Source organism: Taudactylus pleione, unplaced genomic scaffold (genome assembly GCF_031769625.1).
Source record: "Taudactylus pleione unplaced genomic scaffold, aTauple2 ptg000040l, whole genome shotgun sequence".
NCBI lineage: Eukaryota > Metazoa > Chordata > Amphibia > Anura > Myobatrachidae > Taudactylus > Taudactylus pleione.
In genome coordinates this window covers 21,794,233-21,816,226 of record NW_028284442.1, presented here as the reverse complement: position 1 = coordinate 21,816,226, position 21,994 = coordinate 21,794,233, and the positions used below count along the sequence as shown (strand labels likewise).

The following is a 21,994-nucleotide window of genomic DNA, read 5'->3' as shown; positions in this document are numbered from 1 at the left end:
AGATTCTGGCTGCAGGGTGCCATTCAGTCACCCTGCTAGCCAGATGAGGCTAGCAGAAAATAGCTCCGAGGGCCAGACCAAATGATTCCACGGGCCTTATACAGACCCCGGGCCTGAGGTTCCTCATCCCTGTTCTAAACTATACTGTAAGAATGGGATGCGGCCAGCTTACATTACCGGCGGGATGCCGAAGGTAAGTAGCAGGGTTGGGGGAAGGGTTAGGGTTAGGCACCAGGTAGAGGGTTAGGGTTAGGCACTAAGGGGGAGGGTTAGGTTCAGGGTGCGGGGAGGGGGATGTTAGGTTCAGGCATTAAGGGGGGAGGTTAGGGTTAGGCACCAAACAGGGAGGGTTAGGGTAGGGAGAGGGGTAGGGCTAGCATACTGACCAACAAGTGTCGGTATGTTAACCCTGCCGGTATCCCGACTGCGGGCATCCTATACCCAACCCAGAAGAATATAGCTGTTATCTCATAGCTCTGTGTGATCTCAGGCCTTCTTATAGTCATGGAATTCCTCAGTGGCAATCCTTATTGTGTACTACTATAGTAGATTTACGATCCTATATATATATATATATATATATATATATATATATATATATATATATTTGCTCAAAAATGATTGCAAAGACAGCAGATTAAAAGTGTATAGAGTGTATAGTGATTTTTTTTTTTCAAAGATAAGAAAACAAATCTGTTAAAAGCACGCGAATGCTAGCATAAGCATGAGAGGAGATAAGCACCCTGTTTTTTATTGTAGCAGTACTGGTTAGAACTGGGTTTGTGGTCGCAGTCATGTTATTGGTATTTGTATTGAGTCAATCAGAGTTTGACAGCCTATCAGGGACCTGTTTAGGCGGGCTCTGTTTAGGGTTATCAGTGCACTGGGAGGAGTCAGCTTCCTCTTTTCCAGTTGTGATCTCCTCTGGGATAAGTACCTCAGTAACTCAGTGTCATAATATTTATTCATTATTCTTGCCACTGCTTGTTTTTACCTTCATTTACTATCCCATATATATTCTGCCTCTCCTATCTTGTATCTCCTCTATTATTTTCATCCCACCCGTGTATCCCCCCCACACGCTCCTCACCTCCCTCTGCCGGCTCTTTCCCCTCTGCATTTACTTGATAACCCCCCTCCTGTGCCCCATCCATTATGCCGCGTCCGAGCCGCAATGCTCCCCCCCCCAGCGGCTGGTCGATGCAGCCAGGCCGCTTACAGCGCGGGCCCCGGCGTCCTCGCGCCTTCACCGCCAGGCCTCCAGGTTTGGCTGGCCCGCGGTGGGGGCCCGTCTTCAGGAGCCTCTCAGTCTCCAGGGTTTGGCGGCGGGAGCGTGTCGCGGTCACCGCGGCTCCCGCCGTTGGCCCTTCCCAGCAAACAGCGGCGGCCATTTTATATGTGCAGGGCCTTTAGGGCCTCTAGCCTTGGCAGCCGCCTCTCCTCATACACGCGGGGCACGTGCACTGCACCCGCGCGTGTGTCCTCCGGGCCGGCGGCACCCGCCGCGCCCGGAGCATTTGTTAGTGCACCCGCTCTGTCCCCATCCAGCCGGCAGGCATGGCTGGTGTGAGCGGGTGCTGCATCAGGCCCCCCCCGCTCACCAGCCGCTTCCACGAGGCCGGGCAGCGCGGTGTCCTCAGACACTGCGCTAAGCCCAGCCCCCACAAGTAGCGGGCACCATTTTAGGTGCCTGAGCCCCCATAGCCACAAATGGCGCCGCGCGGCGTGCACACTGCACCCGCGCGCGTGCCCTCTGGGCCGGCAACACCCGCCGTGCCCGGAGCGCTGGTTAGTGCACCCGCTCCTTCCCCATCCAGCCTGCAGGCATGGCAGGTGCGAGCGGGTGCTGCATCGGGCCCCCCCCGCTCACCACCCGCTTCCATGAGGCCAGGCAGCGCGGTGGCCTCAGACACTGCGCTAAGCCCCGCCCCCACAAGTAGCGGGCGCCATTTTTGATGGCCTGAGCCCCCATAGCACTCAAATGTCACCCTCCACTGCTCCAGGAGCGGGGAAGGTTTTTCGCTGCTGACCCCTGCCATTGGGCACTCCATTTTCCAGGGGTCAGCTACTTGCCAGCACAGCTGGGTTGAACTATTCACCAATGAGCCACATTGCCGTGGACAGCCATCATAGTGATTCAAACCGCAATACCCCGTTAATCCAGCAGTTCTCATACCCCGGTTTAACCCCTTTTACCACCTGTCTCCAGCGTTCCCATCAGCGGTTTGGCCCACCATAAATTTTCAATAGGTATTGCCCCGCCCGCTGCACAGTGGTCCCCATATTTTGGTCAGGGTTTTAGCCAGTGGACACTTCCGCCTGCCCTTCCTGTCTTTTCCCAGCGATTTATTAACCCTCAATTACCCCATGCTCTGGGCCTTTATGTACCGCAGGTGCTACACCCTTCGTGTGATCAGTAGTTTCTTTCCACTTCGGCCGTACATAACCCTTACCCATAATTTATCTAGCAGGTGCCCAGGGACATTTTTACAGCCGAATCCCACCCTACAACCCCCCTTGCCTCTGGTCCCGCCACCTGGCAGGCCTTCCACCCCTCCGCACCCCACCCAAATTCATCCACAGCCCCCTCTGTCTGCCTGAGCCGGAACTCCCATCCCTGTTGCTTTTCAGCTTCAACTTTGTCCATTACTAATGTTGATGTCCCCAGTTCGCAGAGCATAGTGTCACCAGCGTCTTTGGCTCCTGCTGCCAATGTCACGGAGGACGTTCCGGCTTTGTGGATTCAAGTCGTGGTGGGCACATCTCACAGCGCGGGACAGGAATCGGTTTCCACGGTCGGGGCCGCTACCTCATCGACGTCTGGAGCAGGTGAGATCACTTCGCCACATAACACTGCCACGTCATCACACTCTGAAGTCTCATACGATTCATCTGGCTCAAGCGAAAAACCGCACAGGCTCACGCGTTATTTTGTTCAAAAAAAAAAAAGGGGAGGCATAAGAGCACAAATAGATTCCGTAGTTATGCAGACAGCTCGGTTCCGGATGCATCAGGCGATGCAGTTCATTGCTCTAATACTGCGTTTTTGCGGGGGTTAGATAGGTTTGTTAAGAGGTTTTTATTGAGGGTTTCGTTTGCCCGTTGTTCGTCCAATTTTTTGTTTCGGCCAAAGGAACATTAAGTCAGCTAAGGATTAACCAGTGGTTGTGAGGAAAAAATCGTTTCCCCTTCGGGTGTTGTTCCTAAAAGGAGGCCGGTAAATTCCGGTTGATCCAACACCTGTTCTATCCGGAGGGAGAGTCCGTTCACGACGCTCTAGATCCAGGCGAGTGCAGCGTCATTTATCAATCTGTTGAGGATGATCTACGGTGGGTGCACGAATTCGGTGAGGGAGCCCCATTGGCGAAGAGTGACAGAGTCCGTTTTCAGGCTGATTCTTTCAGATACATGGGTTTCAAAATTGATGCGTCATATTGTGTGGATAAGTGTTTGCCAATGGTATTCTCCATTTCCTGCTCCTTTTTCGAGTATTTCAGCTCTTTCCTACAGTGGTGCATTCAGCCAGGTTCAGGGCAGTCAAGTATAGCCCATTATTTAGATGAATTCTTATTGGTAGAGAGGGCCACAGCAGGCGTAAACAATAATAAAAAAAAATAAAAAAAAATAGTGAACTAGTTTGAATAGTGAACTCAAGGTCGACATGCACTTATGGTGCACTTTTTGCAGGATTTTAACAGGGTTCGGTTTTTGGTTGCCCAAGCCAGTGGGCTTTGGATTTTGGGGCCTTTTTTGAGGGTCAGTATTGCGCGGAGGCTTGGCCACAGGATTGGCGAGCTGCCGGTTTTACAAGCAATATGCTCCTCCTCGAGTTGTTCCCAATTGTAGTGGCCATAGAGATCTAGATGGCGCAGCTTAGTAATCGGAGCATAATTTTTCTGGTGTGACGGCAGACTCACTCTGGAAGCGCTGGCGACGGGTACGCTAAGGTCCTATACGGAAGCGTGGAACTCTTTGCCTGCTTTCATTAACAAAATAGATAAGGGTAAGAGTGTTGAAGGTAACAGGTTGCAGTTCAGTGGTTTTGGCATGAACAAGGACGGTCAAAAGCAGCAATGTCCGGTGCTTTGGCAGGCACTTCAGATTTTTCACAATTGCGTGTCTTGGTAGACCCAACAAAGTCATTTATTCTTTTCAAAGCTCTGAAGGGTTGGGCGTAAGAACAGGCGCATTCAGACGATTCTCGTAGGCCAGTAGGTACCAGTTTGTTAAGGAATAGCGGCCTGGCAGCGGCAGGTGCGGCCTTTAGAGATTATGAGGCGATGTTGTCAGTTTGGCATTTGTTTTGGCATTTTTCGGGGCGCTGCGTGTAGGTGAACTGGCAACTGCTAGTAAGAAGTCAGTGCGCACAGGAACTTTGTTGGAGAATGTGATTATGATATCGGACTAGATTTTTGCTGAAAATTCTGAGATCAAAGACCGACCAATTAGGTGGGGGACATTGGTAGTCAATTACTGAGCATCCGGACCCGAGCATATGCCCCGTGGCCATAGCTAAGCTTTACAACCAGCGGCGTCCGCGAAGTGCATGGGGATCTTTCACCGCTCTCGCTTTTTTTCAGTTCACAGCGATTTTTAAGCATTATTTGATAGCCCTTGATTTGCCGGTGGACATTATGGCGCACACTCATTCAGATTTGGTGCGGCCACTTGTGCAGCAGCAGCGGGTTCTTCCAGCGAGGCAATCAAGCGATTGGGTCGGTGGAAGTCTTCCGCTTATAAAGGTTATGCTAGAGGTGACAAGCTGCCTAAGTAGATAGCGCTTCAATGCGAGTTTGTTTTTTGGGATACCCAGTGCCTTAAGCTACCCGCCGCTAGGGGGGATTGGAGCTCTTTTCACCTTTTGCCCTCAATGAGGTTTTGGTGTTGTTCACCTCCATCTGGGTCACTCAAACAACTCAGTTTTCCCTCCCTGGTTGGTGGTGAAAATGCTGTGGTGTTTGAGCAATACTGTTCCTTTAAAAACTTTTTCCTTACAGGTCGTGGTAGGGTACTTGATAGGGTGTGGATTGTGGGTCATTCATATGTGTATTGGGCTGGCAGGCACTCCCCTTGCTCGAGAGACCCCCTGTAATGTCCGCTGGATTGGGGTGCGCGGTGTCAGATGGAATGGCTTTTTGGCTCTTCTCTGGGATTCAGAGAAAAAATGGGGTGCCCCAGACTGCTTGGTCATCCATCTGGGAGGCAATGATTTGGGCACGTGTAAAGGTGTAGAGTTCATCATTGCTATAAAGAGAGACTTGCAAATAATTGCTCAGCATTGGTCACAGGTTCAGTTGGTTTGGTCTGAAGTCATTCCCCGTAGATTTTGGAGAGGAGAACAAGGAGGTGCAGCTTGAGAGAGAGTGAGGAGACAACTGAATGCTGCGGTGTCTTGTTCCGTGGAGAGTCTCGGGGCGTGCTATCAAACACCCCCGTCTCCGCTATGAAGAGGTTGACTTCTATAGATCAGATGGAGTGCATTTGGTTGGGGAAGGTTTGATCTGGTTTGTATCAGTTCTTTTGGCTGGTATGGGCAGCAGTTAGCGGTCCTAGTTAGCTGGTGGCGGTACGTCGTCAGTGGACCCCGTATTTGGCGGAAAGCTGTGCTCCTCGGCGGCTCAATTTAGTGCAGCTGAACTTGGCTAGCATCCCCCCTTTGAGGAGGCGAGTCGGTCGCTGCCTTAGGGGAGGACCAGGTCTCCATCTTATGGAGGGATCAGCACTTTGCTAGATTAAGGGGAGATGGTACTACTCGAGAGAGCTCGCACTTGGGGGTGGAATCTCCACCCCCATCTTAGTAATACATTCCGCTTATGGGCTGTAGCCGAGTTAGCACTGCTTTTTCGCCACCATGCTCGATGCTATTACAGATCAATTACAATTCAATTAAATAAATTTGGCTGCGACCTCTTTATTGCAAATCTATTCAGTTGTCAGTGTCGTTATTTTAGATGTTAAGTTTAAGTTAAGTATGGTGAAAATAATAAAACTATGGGTGACTTATAGTCCCTAAATCTCTAAATATTGTTACGCTATATAAGAAACTGTTAATAAATAAATAAATAAATATAAAGTAGTGAATCAATCTAAATAACACACCACTAAGAAGCAGTTAATTGCTGGGGGGCTATCTATCAGTATGTCAATAGCTGGATAAATGGATTGAGTCTTTTTTTTTTTTTTTTAAAGCATTAATCAACAGGAACTGGGGTAAAATACATAAGAATTGTCATGCCAAATGCTTATATGCGAAAGTCTATTTTTGTAATATTAACCACATGTTGCTTTCTATTGAGTGCTAGAAAAATGTATTTGCAGCTTGTAGAGAAAATACCTTTAATACACATCAAAAGGAGCACTTTATTTACCAAGTAATCAATAAAGGATGAGTTATATGTGACACTGTTTCAGACAAAGCCTGGAGAAGCAGAGAGAGACAAATGTACAACACTGTATGATATGGTGGGAACCCAGGCTTTGTGAAATGCCTCATGTTTGCCACCGGCAGTATGATTGACAATAGGGAACTGAGCGTAAAGAGATATTGATTGAAAAGGAAAGACGGGCAGTGATCCCTTCAAGGCACAGAGAACACAATCTTCCAACTGCAATAATGCATCTTTCTGCCCTTAAGTGTATTTCAAGAGATTTTTATTTCCTTTATTGACAGTCTGCTCAAGTGAAACTTAAGTGATGCACTTGGCTATTGAAGACATAAATCCCCAGGAAACTGCATTTGCTTTATTGACAGAGTGTTAAACAAACAGAAAAGCTGAATTTATCTCTAATAAAATAGATATAAAATAAAGTGTAACAGAATATTAATTGTTGCTTTAATATGTGCGTTGATCAGGGTTATATATATTCTGTTTTCGCCACTTTCAATCACTGGATTTATATTTAGGTCCAGACCTGTATACCTTTCACTCAAATCCAGGCCTGAATTCATTACAGAAAATGTTTTGCCACAGGTCCGTTAGGCTGGGTACACATACACGCACGCCGATGTCGGGAGCGGCATCGCAACGTGCTGCATTCGGCCTGACGGTGTACCCAGCCTAAAGGTGCCCACACACATAGCGACATTTTACACGATTTGGCCGATTTCGATGAATCGTGACGACGAATCGGGTAAAAAAAGTACAAATCGTGAGTTTATACTCACGAGCACGATGCCGATGCGCGTCCCCGCTCGTCGTACATCGCATCTTCTGATGTGCCGTGCTGTAGGGCAGATCAGCCAATCTGGGATACAATGCATTGGCTGCAAGATAGATCTTTAGTCAGATTGGACATTTTTAACTCCAAATCGTGATCACGACGGCAAGGGAGCTCCCGTGAAAGTTCATGAGGAAATTGGCCATAAAATCGTATTGTGAGGACATCGGTATGTGTGTGGGCACCTTTAGAGATTGCACTTGTTTGTAAAATACTAGCTATTTCTATTCCATTCAGTATTGTCATGCTGAGTATTCTGCGAGGGGAGGTACCTAAAGCTGGGTACACATTAGATGATATTTTGAACAATTTGGCTGATTTTGACGGATCGGAACAACAAACCATTCAAAATCGTCTAGTACCCACTATGGGCCTGATTCAGACCCACTCGCGAGCGGCTGTCCGCTCGCAAGTGGGTCGATGTTATGCACTGAGCATGCGCACGACGGAGGGAGCTCCGTCGTGCGCATGCGCCAGACGCGACGAGCGAAGGAAAGTCCTTCGCTCGTTGTGTCTGATCAAAGGGGGTGTGCTGTCGATGTTGGTGGGCGTGCCTCCCTGACGGGGGCGTTCCCGTCAGAAGCCGGCCCACTGACATCACTAGTGATGTCAGTGGGAGTGATTTTGGCTCTGATAGAGCCAAAATCACTCCGGAGCTTGCGGTTGAAAACCTCAACCGCAGGCTCCGGCTCGCAGTTTCGATGGTCGCGACCATCGCGGCCATCAAAATGCACGCTCGTATAGGCTGTGGGTGGTGACCCACAGCTATACGAGCGTCCAGGAGGACGCTCCATTTTCATGGAGGGCGGCCCTCATTCAGAGCGTGCGCTCTGCTCAGAGCGTACGGCTCTGAATAAGGGCCTATGTCAGCTGTTGCATGCTCCTGTTTAGCTGTCAGCCGCATCATCAGGTCATCCCTACATGCAGCTCAACCCGACGATGCAGCTGACACTCCTTGCAGCGGGATGCGGCAGGGGCCAACATATCAGGCGGTCGGGCACCGGATCGTCTAGTGTGCCGATATGTTGGCCTGTCAGGGGGAGGGGAAGGGGAGGCACCGGTCACATCGCTGAGTCGTCTAATGTGTACCCAGCTTTAGACTTAAATTTCATCTAACATTTCAAATGGAAGAATCAATTAGAGGCAAACTTGCAAATCCCAGACTGACTTGAGGAAATTCATAAGAGGTCTTCAATAATGGCACCAGTGGTGGGATCCCAACATGACACAGACACAACATGCTGATACAATCTCAGATTGAGTGGAAGAATCAGACTGTAATAGTATGGGCAAGGATATTGTCGAGCTCTCTGGTATCTCCTCAACTCACCCTTAAATCTTAATGAGATGACTAATGAACTAACTATTTAATCCTGTTAAATGAGAGTCCTAAAACATATTGGGCGACAGGTAGAGCAAACTGAGAAATCACCAACCAGTATTTTGGAACGTGCCACGTCATTTCCAGATATAAAAAGCATCTCAAAGGCACTGTCTCCAGGTGAAGGATCAGGGAAATAGAAGCTGCCAGAATAATTTATGGTTTAGCCTCCAAAATACAGTAGTGGTACGGTGTAAATTAGAGATGTGAGCCTCCTGTTTTGGTTTTGGTTTGCGATCCGGATTCATCTTCGTGATTTGGTTTTGATTTTGACACTATTATATTAGACCAGCTACTGTATATTACATACTATACTGTGTAACCTACACCATACGATAGCCAAGATGATTATAGTTTATACTTTATCAGGAGAATAAGTCACAGTATTGTAGCAATGAAACATTTTAAGTACCTATATAGGATGTCTGTCATGTCTTTAAAGAACTGTATTTAGGGGGTGCGGTTTTTCAACTATTTGGAAATAAGCACTGAGAGGGAGTGAGTACAAATTACCCAGGTCTCTCTGGGGTTCTTGCCTGCCAGTGTGGTATAACAGCTCCCCTCCACCTCTGGCTTTAAATATGAGGGTTGACCACTTTATATGCTCCAACTGACAATAAACCCCCTATCCTATTATTATTATTACCATTATTACCAGTTATTTATATAGCGCACACATATTCCGCAGCGCTTTACAGAGAATATCTTACCATTCACATCAGTCCCTGCCCCAGTGGAGCTTACAATCTATGGCCCTGATTCAGAGCCGGACGCTCTGACAGAGCACTCGCTCTGTATCAGGGCTGTCCTTCTTAATTTCTAGAGCGGCCTCCTGGCCGATCGTATAGCTGTGGGTGACAACCCACAGCTATAGCGAGCGGCCAGGAAGATGGTGGTAGGGTCTCGTTACCGCAAGCCCTGGAGTGCTTTCGGCTCTATCAGAGCCGAGAGCACTCCCACTGACACCACTTGTGATGTCAGTGGGGCCGGCCCCAGATGGGAACGCCTCCGTCTGGGCTAATCCGGCAAATCCCGGCACGCCCACCAAAGGGGGCGTGCTGTCACTCACCATCGACAGCACGCCCCCTTTGGTACGAGACGGAACCGGCTCCGTCGTGCGCATGCGCACTGGGCCAACATCAACCCGCTTGCGAGCGCTCAGCGCTCGCGAGCGGGTCTGAATCAGGCCCTATATTCCCTACCACATGCTCGCAAACATACACACTATGGTGAATTTGAGGGGAGCCAATTAACCTACCAGTATATTTTTGGAGTGTGGGAGGAAACCGGAGCATCCGGAGGAAACCCACGCAAGCACAGGGAGAATATACAGACTTCACACAGTTAGGGCCGTAGTGGGAATCAAACCCATGACCTCAGTGCTGTGAGGCAGTAACACTAACCATTACACTGTCTATACTCAGTGGCGGTTCTAGGGGTGGGCCTAGAGGGCGCCACTGAGTCCACAGAAGGTAAAAAAAATTAATGAAAAAATTAAAATAATTAAAAACAAAAAACCAGCGCCGGTCTCCCCCGCGTTGCCGGGCGCCCAGTGATATTTGTTATCAGCGGGCCCCCGGCTCCCTCCCTGCAAAGGCAGCCGAAGCTCACTCTAGAGCTCCGGCTCCCGCATAGAGCACTATGGGAGGGACGTCATGACGTCTCTCCCATAGATCCGTGGAGCCAGAGCTCACTCCAGAGCTTCTGCTCCAGCAGAGAGCACTATGGGAGGGACGTCATGACGTCTCTCCCATAGATCCGTGGTGGAGCCGTGGTCGGACTGGATGGCAGCGGACGCAGGAGCGGGGCCTAAGGTAAGTATTGTGTTTGTATCTTTTATTTTTCAGAAGGGAGGCATGGGGGCATTACTACTGGGGGTATGTCTATAAGGGGGCATTACTACTGGGGGCATTTCTATATGGGGGCATTACTACTGGGGACATGTCTATAAGGGGTATTACTACTGGGGGCATGTCTATAAGGGGCATTACTACAGGGGTCATTACTACTGGGGGCATGTCTATAAGGGGCATTACTACTGAGGTCATGTCTATAGGGGGGCATTACTACTGAGGTCATGTCTATGTGGGGGCATTACTACTGGGGACATGTCTATAGGGGGGCATTACTACTGGGAGCATGTCTATAAGGGGGCATTACTACTGGGGGCATGTCTATAAGGGGTATTACTACTGGGGGCATGTCTATAAGGGGTATTACTACTGGGGGCATGTCTATAAGGGGCATTACTACAGGGGTCATTACTACTGGGGGCATGTCTATAAGGGGCATGTCTATAGGGGGGCATTACTACTGGGAGCATGTCTATAAGGGGGCATTTCTACTGGGGGCATGTCTATAAGGGGGCATTACTACTGGGGGCATGTCTATAAGGGGACATTACTACTGGGGCATGTCTATAAGGGGGCATTACTACTGGGGACATGTCTATAAGGGGGCATTCCAACTTTGGGCACTACTATAGGGGCATTCCTACTGTGGGCACTACTATAGGGGGCACTACTATAGGGGGCATTATTACTGGGGCACTACTAATGTGGGCACTACTACTGTGGGCATTGTATTAGCGGCACTACTACTCAGTACTGTGGGCCTTGTGTATAAGGGGCACTAATTTGGGCATTGTGTAAAAGGGGCACTACTGGGTGTCATAACATGACTAAGGGACTAATGTGTGGCGTAATTTGAATTGGGGATACTGTATTGTAAAGGGAATTACTGCATGTGGCATAATGTGCTATACAGGGCATTACTGCATGTGGTATAATGTGTTATACAGGGCATTACTACATGTGGCATAATGTGTTATAAAAGCCATTACTGCATGTGGCATAATGTGTTATACAGGGCATTACTGCGTGTGACATAATGTTTTATACAGGGCATTGCTGCGTGTGGTATAATGTGTTATACAGGGCATTACTACGTGTGGCATAATGTGTTATACAGGGCATTACTTGGCATAATGTGTTATAAAGGCCATTACTGCGTGTGGCATAATGTGTTATACATGGCATTACTGCGTGTGGCATAATGTTTTATACAGGGCATTACTACGTGTGGCATAATGTGTTTATAAAGGGCATTACTGCATGTGGCATAATGTGTTATACAGGGCATTACTGCGTGTGGCATAATGTGTTTATAAAGGGCATTACTGCATGTGGCATAATGTATTTATAAAGGGCATTACAGTGTAAGGCGCATTACTGCATATGGCAATTATTCGCCACGAGGGGAGAGCTTGGGGGAAGCCCAGCACCTTCATAAGTGCTGGGCACGCCCCACAGTGTGATGAATTGGGGGTGTTCCACAAGGACACGCCCCCTTTCCGGAAGCGCGTGTGCTTTCAGCGCATGCAGAGGAACGTCATCTACAAAAAGTGGTTGTTTAGTGTTTTTTTGGGGGGAGGGGGGCGCAACTGAACTTTCGCCCTGAGCTCCACGATGTCTAGAACCGGCCCTGTCTATACTGCCCTATCCTATGAAGAGTTAGCTCATCACAAAGATGTTTTATTGCTTTAATAACCTGAATGAAGGCACTGACAACTGAAGCGGAATCAAAAAAGTCAAAGATTTTATTAACATGGAGACAATCTTTTTTAGGTGGCGAAGAAAAAAAGCATTGCTCCCAAAACTCTAGCCCAGGGATGGGGAACCTCAAGCCCGGGGCCGTATAAGGCCCCCGGAAACATTTGGTCTGGCCCTCAGACTCATTTGGCTAGCAGGGTGCCTAGAATGGCACCCTGCAGAAAACACTGCCCCCTGGTGACAGGTAGAGGGCTCTCCCGAATGCACTGAGCCCAGTGCCTGCAAATAACTGGCTGTTGGAGGTGAGTATTTGGAAGGTCACAGCTGTCTCTCCCCAGGACACACATCCTCCTGTTTGATGTTTGAGACTCCAAGCAAACCCCACTCAATGCTAGAATAGGGACTGCGCAGGTCTTACAACATTCTTACTCAGTGTGGTTTGTGCAGGATTAGAACTCAGGACCGCCTCGAGCTTCCTTTGGATGCTTCAGATGGTCACACCACTGACCTTACAACTCCCAGGAGCATCCTCAGGATGCTCTGGGCATTGCTGTAATCACCGGAGATGGTTCCCCACCCCTGCTCTAGCCTATGATAAAATACTAAATGAGGCTACCTGAAGGCCTCTGACGCAGCCTGAGTTACGATAGGCCACACACCCTTTTATTTGGATTAGTATTACTGGGCCCAGACTCTAGGAAGAAGCCCAGGTCCTCCTTTAAGGGCAGAAACAACTTGCCCTGTGAAAGGAAGGTTTGCACAGCATTTACACACATCCTTGTGCAGTTCTGTACAGAGAAGTGAATGACGGCACATGTCCAGCACCTACTCGGGACCTTTGGTTCATAAATAACGTCACCATAAATGCTGACAGATTATAACAACTCTGGTTCATCTCATCTGGTCCCCAAGATTATTACTGGTTTATATTCAGAAGATAGTCAAGTTAATTGCATTTTTTTTTTAAAGGTTTACCTATACCAGTGGTCAGGGAACAGGAGTAAATGACCCCACATTGGGTAAAAATGAAATTCCTGGGGGTAATGGATGGACAGCCTGGCATGAATATAGAATGATTCATATGCATGCCCGGCTGTGCCGCAGGTACGCTCTAAGCCGGATGCCCGCTGAGATGTTATTACCAGCGGGCGCCCGGCTCCTTCCCTGCAGCGCCGCGTTAGCCGGAGGCTGGAGTTCTCTTCTGAACTCCAGCTTCCGCCTCTCTCCATGCGCACTATTGGGAGAGACGTCATGATATCTCTCCCATAGTTCCGAGGAGCAGCTGGGCGGACAGGACGGCGGCGGATGCAGGAGCGGGGATTAAGGCAAGCGGCACTTTTGTACAAGCGGCACTACAGGGGCTTTATATGGGGGCACTACTACAGGGGCACTATATGGGGCACTACTACAGGGGCATTATATGAGGGCACTACTACAGGGGCATTATATGGGGGCATTGCTACAGGGGCACTATATGGGGACACTACAATATGATTTCCTTCCTTTCAAATCAAGGGGGTAACGTCGGCATATCTAAATATATTTTGGGGTAAAAGATAAAAAAGTTCCCTGAACCCTGACCTATACTATCATCTATCTCACATGTACACTGACAGCTATTAAATTGCAACAAAGAAATTACATTTTGCTTAATGTCCTGCTACACATACAGTAAAGTGATAGTTTCTGACACTACTGATAATACACTGTCCCTTCAAGTACTGTCCATGATGTGTTACAGTTAGTTGTGCCCTCTAAGAGACACTAATAGCTAATAGACCTTATGGGCTTGTGTTGTGCATTTGCTGATTTAAGGTTTCCTTATTTAAAGTGGTTTAGAATAGTAATATTGACCATTTTCACTGACAATAAGTAATTGTTCATGTTTGTTACACAATAGGTTACTTGAAATGAATGGAAGACTGTGCACAGTTACTGTATACGGCAACATATACACAACAGAGGCTGACAGGAAATTGTACCTGTACAATATTGTAAGATCTCTAACAATGGGTCTCAGTCTCAGCAAAACACTTAACTTCGTGGCCCCTTCCAGCACATTTATCGGTGTCCAGCAAAGAAAATGTAATAATGATATTGCCCTGCAGGTAACCAACAGAACAGGAATGTACTTTGCTGGAAATATTGAGTGAGACATCAATGATGGTGCTGTCTAATAAGTTCATTTCACTCAATGGTGCTTGACAGCTCTCCCTAAGGCTCTGTCACTCTTTAAGTAATTTAAAGTTTGTAAGGTGCTAAAGTAGTTTCTAGTTGTGGTCTCTTTAAAAAGGACCAAAAGAGGGAAGCAAAACATTAGAAATATGTCATCATTTATTAAGTCGTCTCGGGAGAGCGTTTAATGTGGAACTGACTTAGCTTTGCATTCAAAATGATGCGAATGATGACAGATGTTTTATGAGTATGAAATGTCTGTTCTAGGGACGGACCCTGAAGAGACCATTTTAAATGCTTTCAAGATTTTTGATCCTGATGGTAAAGGCCATATAAAAGCAGATTAGTAAGTATATTGGTTTTATTATATTAGCTCAATATGAGCAGTACCCAATCAATGTATCTTTTGAAGCTAGTGATTGTTGAACTAAATGTACTGTTAGTAGTACTGCCATGAGTCTCATTTTCTCCCCAAGGCAATCCACTTATTTGGCCCCAAATTCTAACTCATATGATGTATTTTAACATAATTTAAACCCATGATAGTCCCAAATTACTGGGACATATTGGAAACATTTAATTGTCCTTGTATGTGACCTAGAAGGAATATGAGGTGGCTGTTACTGAAGAACCTTCAGGCCACCTGGGTCTCTCGGTTTAATATTACAACATTTTAGAAGCCCTAACTATTAATAAGTGTTCACACTGTATATGCATACAACCAAGGTTACTGTAGAATAATCATGTTCAATACCAAGTAAAACACATTGGCAGGGGCGTTGTGGCCATGACCCCTTAGGATAAAAAAAAATTGGCATTGAGCGCTGGAAAGGGGGGCGCTATGAGCTCCTCAGCCCGGAGCAAAGCCAGGGGCGGGGGGGGGGGGGAAGCGATCAATGCGATCACTCCCCCACACAGGCATAGGAGACTGCTGCGACTGGCCCGGGCCCCTCAAGCAAGCCCGGGCCCTGGTAATTAGTCCCCGCCCCCCTGCACATTGGCATTTATGCACACATGACCTGATTTTTAATGGCATATAGATATGTATATACTGAAATTGAATAGGTGCTGCACTGTGTACAGGCAAAATTACATAGAACGCAAAAGTAGCAATTCATGGATGTGGTGTTGTGCTTAATATTGTACATTGTTTAATTTTGTATTTATTATAGCATCAAGGAAATGCTTACAACTCAAGCAGACAGATTCAACCAGGAAGAGGTATGATTGTTTTACTTTTTGTTATGTGTAAAAAGTGATCACAATAAAATAATATCCACATTATTTTATCTTATTTTATTTCAGGATGTATTCAAAACATAGATTACACTGTTTCAAGATACAGTACATAGGGGTCTATTCATCATCACTTAATTTCTACAAAAGCAGGTAAAAATGAACATTTTCACCTGCAATTCATCAAGCTCCGAAAATACAATATTCAGAAGCTTGACTACAGGAGCAATTCGCCATCTTCAGATGGCATTTGCTTCTGCTTGCGGTTCACAACCCGCTTCTTCCCTTCGGAAAGGAGTCCCGGGTTTGCGAAGAGGGATTCTTTCGGATCCCTCCTCCCCTGTCCGGCTTCTTCCGCTGGACGTTGGGGCTCTCGTGCGTATGCATGATCTGTAGGTCATGCATGCGCACTTGTCTCACTGCTCCGAAAGGAGTAGTGACGCTGCTCTTGGAGACAGCTGATTTTCGCATCAGCTGTCTCCGCACTGAAGCAATGAGTTGCTCCGGCACTCGTGGCAAGTTAGTATGTTAATTATCGGGGTCCTTAATTAACATAATGAATTAACATAAGGAATAGACCCACCCTAGAGAGAATAAATTATTGTTATCTTTATAGCTTTTTAATGTAGACTGTAGTGTGAAAGGCCTGAGGCCATATATAATGCACTAAACACCCCTATAAAATAGCTTTATGTTTCCAGAGAAAAGGGACATTTTAATTAGTTCACCTGTCAGCCACTTATACTTTTCAATCTTAGGGGTCTATTTACTAAGCAGTGTTAGGAGACAGAGTCAAAAGTGATAAGGTGCCAGCCAATCAGCTCCTAACTGCCATCTCACAGGCTGTGTTTGAAAAATGACAGTTGCGAGCCGATTGGCTAGCACCTTATCACTTTTCACTCTGTCTCCTAACACTGCTTAGTAAATAGACCCCTAAGTCTTGACAGACAGTTGACAGACAGTTAACATTTGTGAAGTTGGGGGACTTCCATGTTTGTTTTGCAGTTTAGCCTTTCCAGTTCATAAAGTAATTTGCTTTGTATATATCCGGAACCTGAAGGATCTTGTAATCCAGAAATTTAAATGAGTTGATAATTTTTTTGGACAAATCCAAATAATCCAGATTATACAGCATAGTATGTAATATACAGTAGCTGGTCTAACATAATAGTGTATGAGCTGTATAGTTGAAGCGAATAAACTGGACTAAAGCAAATATTTGGGATTAATGAGCCCCCTGTATGTTCTTGTTGTATACGATCCTGTATAACGCATGCTCCTCATCTAAATGCCGGATCATATAATGTACATCAAGTACATACAAGGGGCTCTTTAATCCCAAATATTCGCTTTAGTCCAGTTTATTAGCTTCAGCTATACAGCTCATACACTATTATGTTAGACCAGCTACTGTATATTACATACTATGCTGTGTAACCTACACCATACTATAGCCAAGATGATTATAGTTTATACTTTATCGGGAGAATAAGTATTAGTATTGTAGCAATTAAACATTTTAAGTACCTATATAGGATGTCTGTCATGTTTTTAAAGAACTGTATTTAGGGGGTGCGGTTTTTCACCTATTTGCCTCATGGCAGGACATAAGCACTGAGAGGGAGTGAGCACAAATGACCCAGGTCTCTCTGGGGTTCTTGCCTGCCAGGGTGGTATAACAACTCCCCTCCTCTTCTGGCCGGGGATTGGTTGATTTTTTGGTGGCCCTGGACACAATTTAAATATGAGGGTTGACCACTTTATATGCTACAAATGACAATAAGCCCCCCATCCTATGAAGAATTAGCTCATCACAAAGAGGTTTTATCGCTTTAATAACCTGAATGAAGACACTAACAACTGAAGTGGAATCAGAAAGGTCAAAGATTTTATTAACATGGAGACAATCTTTTTTAGGTGGCGAAGAAAAAAGCATTGCTTCCAAAGCTCTAGCCCATGATAAAATACTAAATGAGGGTACCTGAAGACCGCTGACGCAACCTGAGTTACGATAGGCTACACCCCCCCTTTATTTGGCTTAGTATTACTGGGCCCAAACTCTAGGAAGAAGCCCAGGTCCTCCTTTAAGGGCAGAAACAACTTGCCCTGCGAAAGGAAAGTTTCCCGCAACTACCACTTGTGCCCTGTTAGGCCGCTAAGAAGCAATGCTTTTCCGCCTCACAATATAAACACTGAAAACAAAGTTACTAAAACCAGAAACCGTGTTCAAAAACAAACCGGGCAGGAACGGGTGGGAATTTCTCTGCAACCAAAGACGAAGTGAACCCTGCTTCCCCGCTTTAAATATAGGAGCTAAGACCCTCCCCTCACAAGCCCTGTGATAGGCTGCTGAAAACCAGCCCTGACCTGTCAATCACCACAGGCAGGGTAACTAAAGAAAAAACATCCACTGAAATCTCTAACCCCCATAAGACGTGTCTTATGTAGCATTAGGCATATGCCGCCTTCAGCTACCTTAAACTAAATGTTCAGCAAGGGTAGCACCCTGGAGTACCTATCTCCATGGCCAAAAGCTGGATTTGCCTCAACTAATGGTCTTAATAGAGTTTTTTAAATTAACAACAATAATGTGCCATTGTAAATCACACATACTTCAATCCCCAGAATAACTGCTTCTATGAGAAATTTGGACACGTTTCCTGATCCTGCCAATCATATCTATGTTTGATTTGATTACATAAACCATGTGATTTTGGGCCAATTTAGCCTTAACCAACCAAATGTATTACTAAAATTGTTAGTAAATAAAATAGCAGCATGCCTGAAATCTTTGGTCTCTAAAGGAATTAAAAAATATACAGGCAAAAATAATTACAGTCATTATAAAGATATATAGAACAGCTGGTATATTAACCGAAATATTTAACTTAAACATGTCAAGTTTAAAATCTCTAGCAAAAATGCTGCATAATACATATGAATTTAATAAATACTACATCATTTTATTGGTACAAGCAATGGAAATTGCATCAATTTTACCATATATTTTTAAATATTACTGAAAAGCTATTAAATTAAATAAATGAATGTGTATTTTCCATCCATATAGATTATATGTGGTAAAACGAGAGCCTACAGTATCTATTGTGCCTACACAGTAATGAAATTAAAAACAAAAGTCCCCCTCTGTTCTTTGTTGTTGACTCGGGAGAAGGAGTGGCAGTAGAGTGACTAATATGCCAATCAGGCCAACTAGTATACTAATCTTTGGGCAGAGATCACTCCCAATCTGTACCTTGGGTGCTACTAGAGAGTGAAGAGATCGGAGAGTATTAATGGGTGATGGGGAATCAGTGATGAGCATGATATTTTATAAAAGGTGTCTGACAGATCCTTTCCAACTTCGGAAATACTTTCCACAGCACAGTAACAATGTAAGTGATTTATGATAGGCTTGGCAAATGCATAGCTATGTAAAGTTCAGTTCATTTTTCTATGTCATTGTGCTTTTGTTTGGCAAGTTAGATAAATATTTCCATTCTTCCTCTTTTATGTTATATATTCTCTAAGGGGTCAAGCCAATTGCACGCCATGTATTCGCGGGTGCAAGTCATCACGGCAATGGCCGCACCTTACAGCAGCCCGAGTTCGCATAAAAGTGCTCCCAGCCCCAGCGGGCTCCGAGCAAATTGATGTGAATTCGGGCTCAGAGTGGGTTGCGAGGGGTGCGAAATGTGGTGCTATTGCCGGCGTTTAAACGCCGTGGCAATGGCACATCGCACCCTTCGCAAGTAATTGGATTGAGCCCTTAGATGGGTGAGCTGTGATCATGGAGGGAGGTATTCTCCTATACAGTACACATTCCTCATGATCAATCCCATTGAAGGACACTACAGACAGTCTCCTTAGCAGTAAATGACTTAATATTGCAGTTAACTATATGGCAACCAAAGTGTCAAACATTTCTGTGACGGTGTGGGAACTCTTACATGTGCATAATGGCCTAGCTGGATGAGATCTGTCCCTACCACGATGGAAATAAGAAGCCAGATAAGTCTTGGCATCATTCTAGCCCATTATTCCAAAAAGGAGATTAACGCACACACAGGCCAATAGCAGTGATCTTTCATCCAAATTTGCCATCAGGCCTGATAATAACTTAATCAGTATTGACAGGTTTCTTATCTGGCATCAGAGTTGTTTTGGGACATGCAGTGATATAGGGCCAATTGTTTTATGTCGCTGTTTGTATTGAGCATACATGGCAGACATAAAGCAATAAAAAAGCACACTGATTCATAATCCCATTTGCCACATGGAGATAATATGGGTATATTTATTTTCTCTGTGATGGATGGGTGCCCCACACAATGCCATGACCATGCCCACTCTGCTATGATTGTTCATAGTCTACTATGGGGCCTAGCCATACCCCCCACAGTGGTCACATTTCCAGAAGTGCCAGGCCCGCCAAATGTCTTGGCAGCACTGTCTATCGCAAGTGACTTCCTTTACTTTGAAAGCAGTTTCATGTGTTGTATGTGTGGTACATAATGTAATTTATAGCAGGGCTAAAAACTAGCCTTAACCCTCTCAAACTATTGTGGAACTACATATCCCAGCAATTCAGATATAGTTCCTTAGCAAATGGATTGCCATAGATTCCTTAGAATTTAGAGCCACATGTTACAGCGCAATCAGTATGATTTGCCGCTGGCCGCATGGCCGGCAGTTCAAATCCCGACAGCGGCAGCCCGGCAAGGGTGAAAATAAGGTAAGTATCACTAACCTTTCTAACCCTTTAACACTAACCCTCCCTTAATGGTGCCTAACCCTAACCTCCCCCCAAGTGCCTAACCACCCTCTAAGTGCCTAAACCTAACCCCCCCTTCCCCGCAGCCTAACCCTAAGTCTCCCAGAGGGGTGCCTAACCCTAACACTCCCGGGAGGTGCCTAACCCTAAGTCCCCCCCAGTAGCCCCTAACCTAACCCTCTCTTCCCCCCCCCCTCGGCTGTCCGCGCCCCTGCCCAGCTTACCTTCGATAGGGATGCCGGGCTCCCGGCGAAGGTAAAATGACAGGCATCGGGATTTTGACGCCTGTCATTAGACCCTTGCTGGGATTAGACAATCGGGATTTAGCCCGTCGGCATCCCAACTGCATATCGTTACAGCTATCATTCTCCATTTTTATATAAAATAATAAAATAAAAGCAAATACATATTTGAATACTTTTGGGACCTCCCCTCCAGAGGGTCGTTTTAGAAGTTAATTGGTGGCGTGGCAATGTAGTTCACACCCCCTATCTGAGCCCTTGTTTACTTCTCTAGATCAGTGGGCAAAATGCATGAGGATACTGTGCCCTCTCTGGATTACAGGAAATGTCCACAAAATCTGTGTTTTACTGGCATTTACATAAATAAGTATTAACTGAAGTTTAGTCCTTTAATGAAGATGAAAGGCACTCAAGAATATTTTTGCTCCGCTAGATGGCAAACATTGATTATTTAGTCAATTAAACTGGTTCCAGAGAAATATTTCTTTGAACAATACATCACAAACAATATTTGCCAACAACACATGTCCCACATTGCATCATAATGCACAATAGGAAAGGCTGAAATTTAAAAATATAAAGCAGCTATTTTATTGAGTTCTGATGTAACCTTATTTTGCATTTGTCTTCTAGATCAGCCAGATGTTTAATGCTTTCCCCCCAGATGTTGCCGGTAACCTAGATTACAAGAATCTATGTTATGTTATCACCCACGGTGAAGAGAAAGACCAGGAGTAATAAGATTACTAAATTGAATATGGGGATTCTATAGTGGGAACAACATTTCAACACGCTGCCCGAATTACTCTGATGATCAAAGCGCATAAAAATGTTTTAACTGTCTATATAATAAAAACAAATATTCACTGCCAGTGTTTGCATTGTCATTCTGTGTTTGTTCAGAGATTTTCATGTCCTGACTGATGTATTTCAGCAGTCAGCATTAATGTTTTATATTAACAGCCAATGTAAAACTCAATTGTTTTCATACAGATAGAATTTACGCAGTAGGAGGTATTTTCTTTAGACCTTACAAAATATGGAGATACGTAAGTATTTGGAATCAGTATGGTGGTCTGCAGAAAACAGCTTTCCAGAAGTTGAGTTATAGCTACGGTACCAATATATTGTTTATTGCTGCAGAAATACTTCCTGAAGTAACGAGCTAAATAATGAGTGTAGTTTAGTCAGTTGCACTCTGTGATGGTTGCGAAATCATGCTGGCAGTTGTGCAGCTATAATCTGCATGCTAAAACTACACTCTTAGCTTGTCAGTCTAACTTATTCATTACAAATCCACTGCATGCACTCAATGGTGAAATAAAGACACAATTGGCTTGTTGGTGTGATTAATAAAATTCCAATAAAAAAATGCAATATATATATATGTGTGTGTGTGAAGAAATCCTTATGACAT

At 45.6% G+C, this 21,994-nt stretch overlaps 1 protein-coding gene across 1 annotated transcript in view; it reads left to right on the top strand.

Annotated features, from left to right (window-relative positions):
• The window catches only part of MYL10 (myosin light chain 10), a 65,838-nt gene extending 44,070 nt beyond the window's left edge, over positions 1-21,768 (top strand). Inside the window, exons 5-7 of the mRNA XM_088453841.1 lie at positions 14,593-14,671; positions 15,498-15,546; positions 21,211-21,768. Coding sequence (XP_088309967.1) covers positions 14,593-14,671; positions 15,498-15,546; positions 21,211-21,315 — 233 coding nt within the window. The 3' untranslated portion in view covers positions 21,316-21,768. The remainder of the gene's footprint in view (positions 1-14,592; positions 14,672-15,497; positions 15,547-21,210) is intronic.
• The last annotated feature ends 226 nt before the right edge of the window (positions 21,769-21,994 follow it).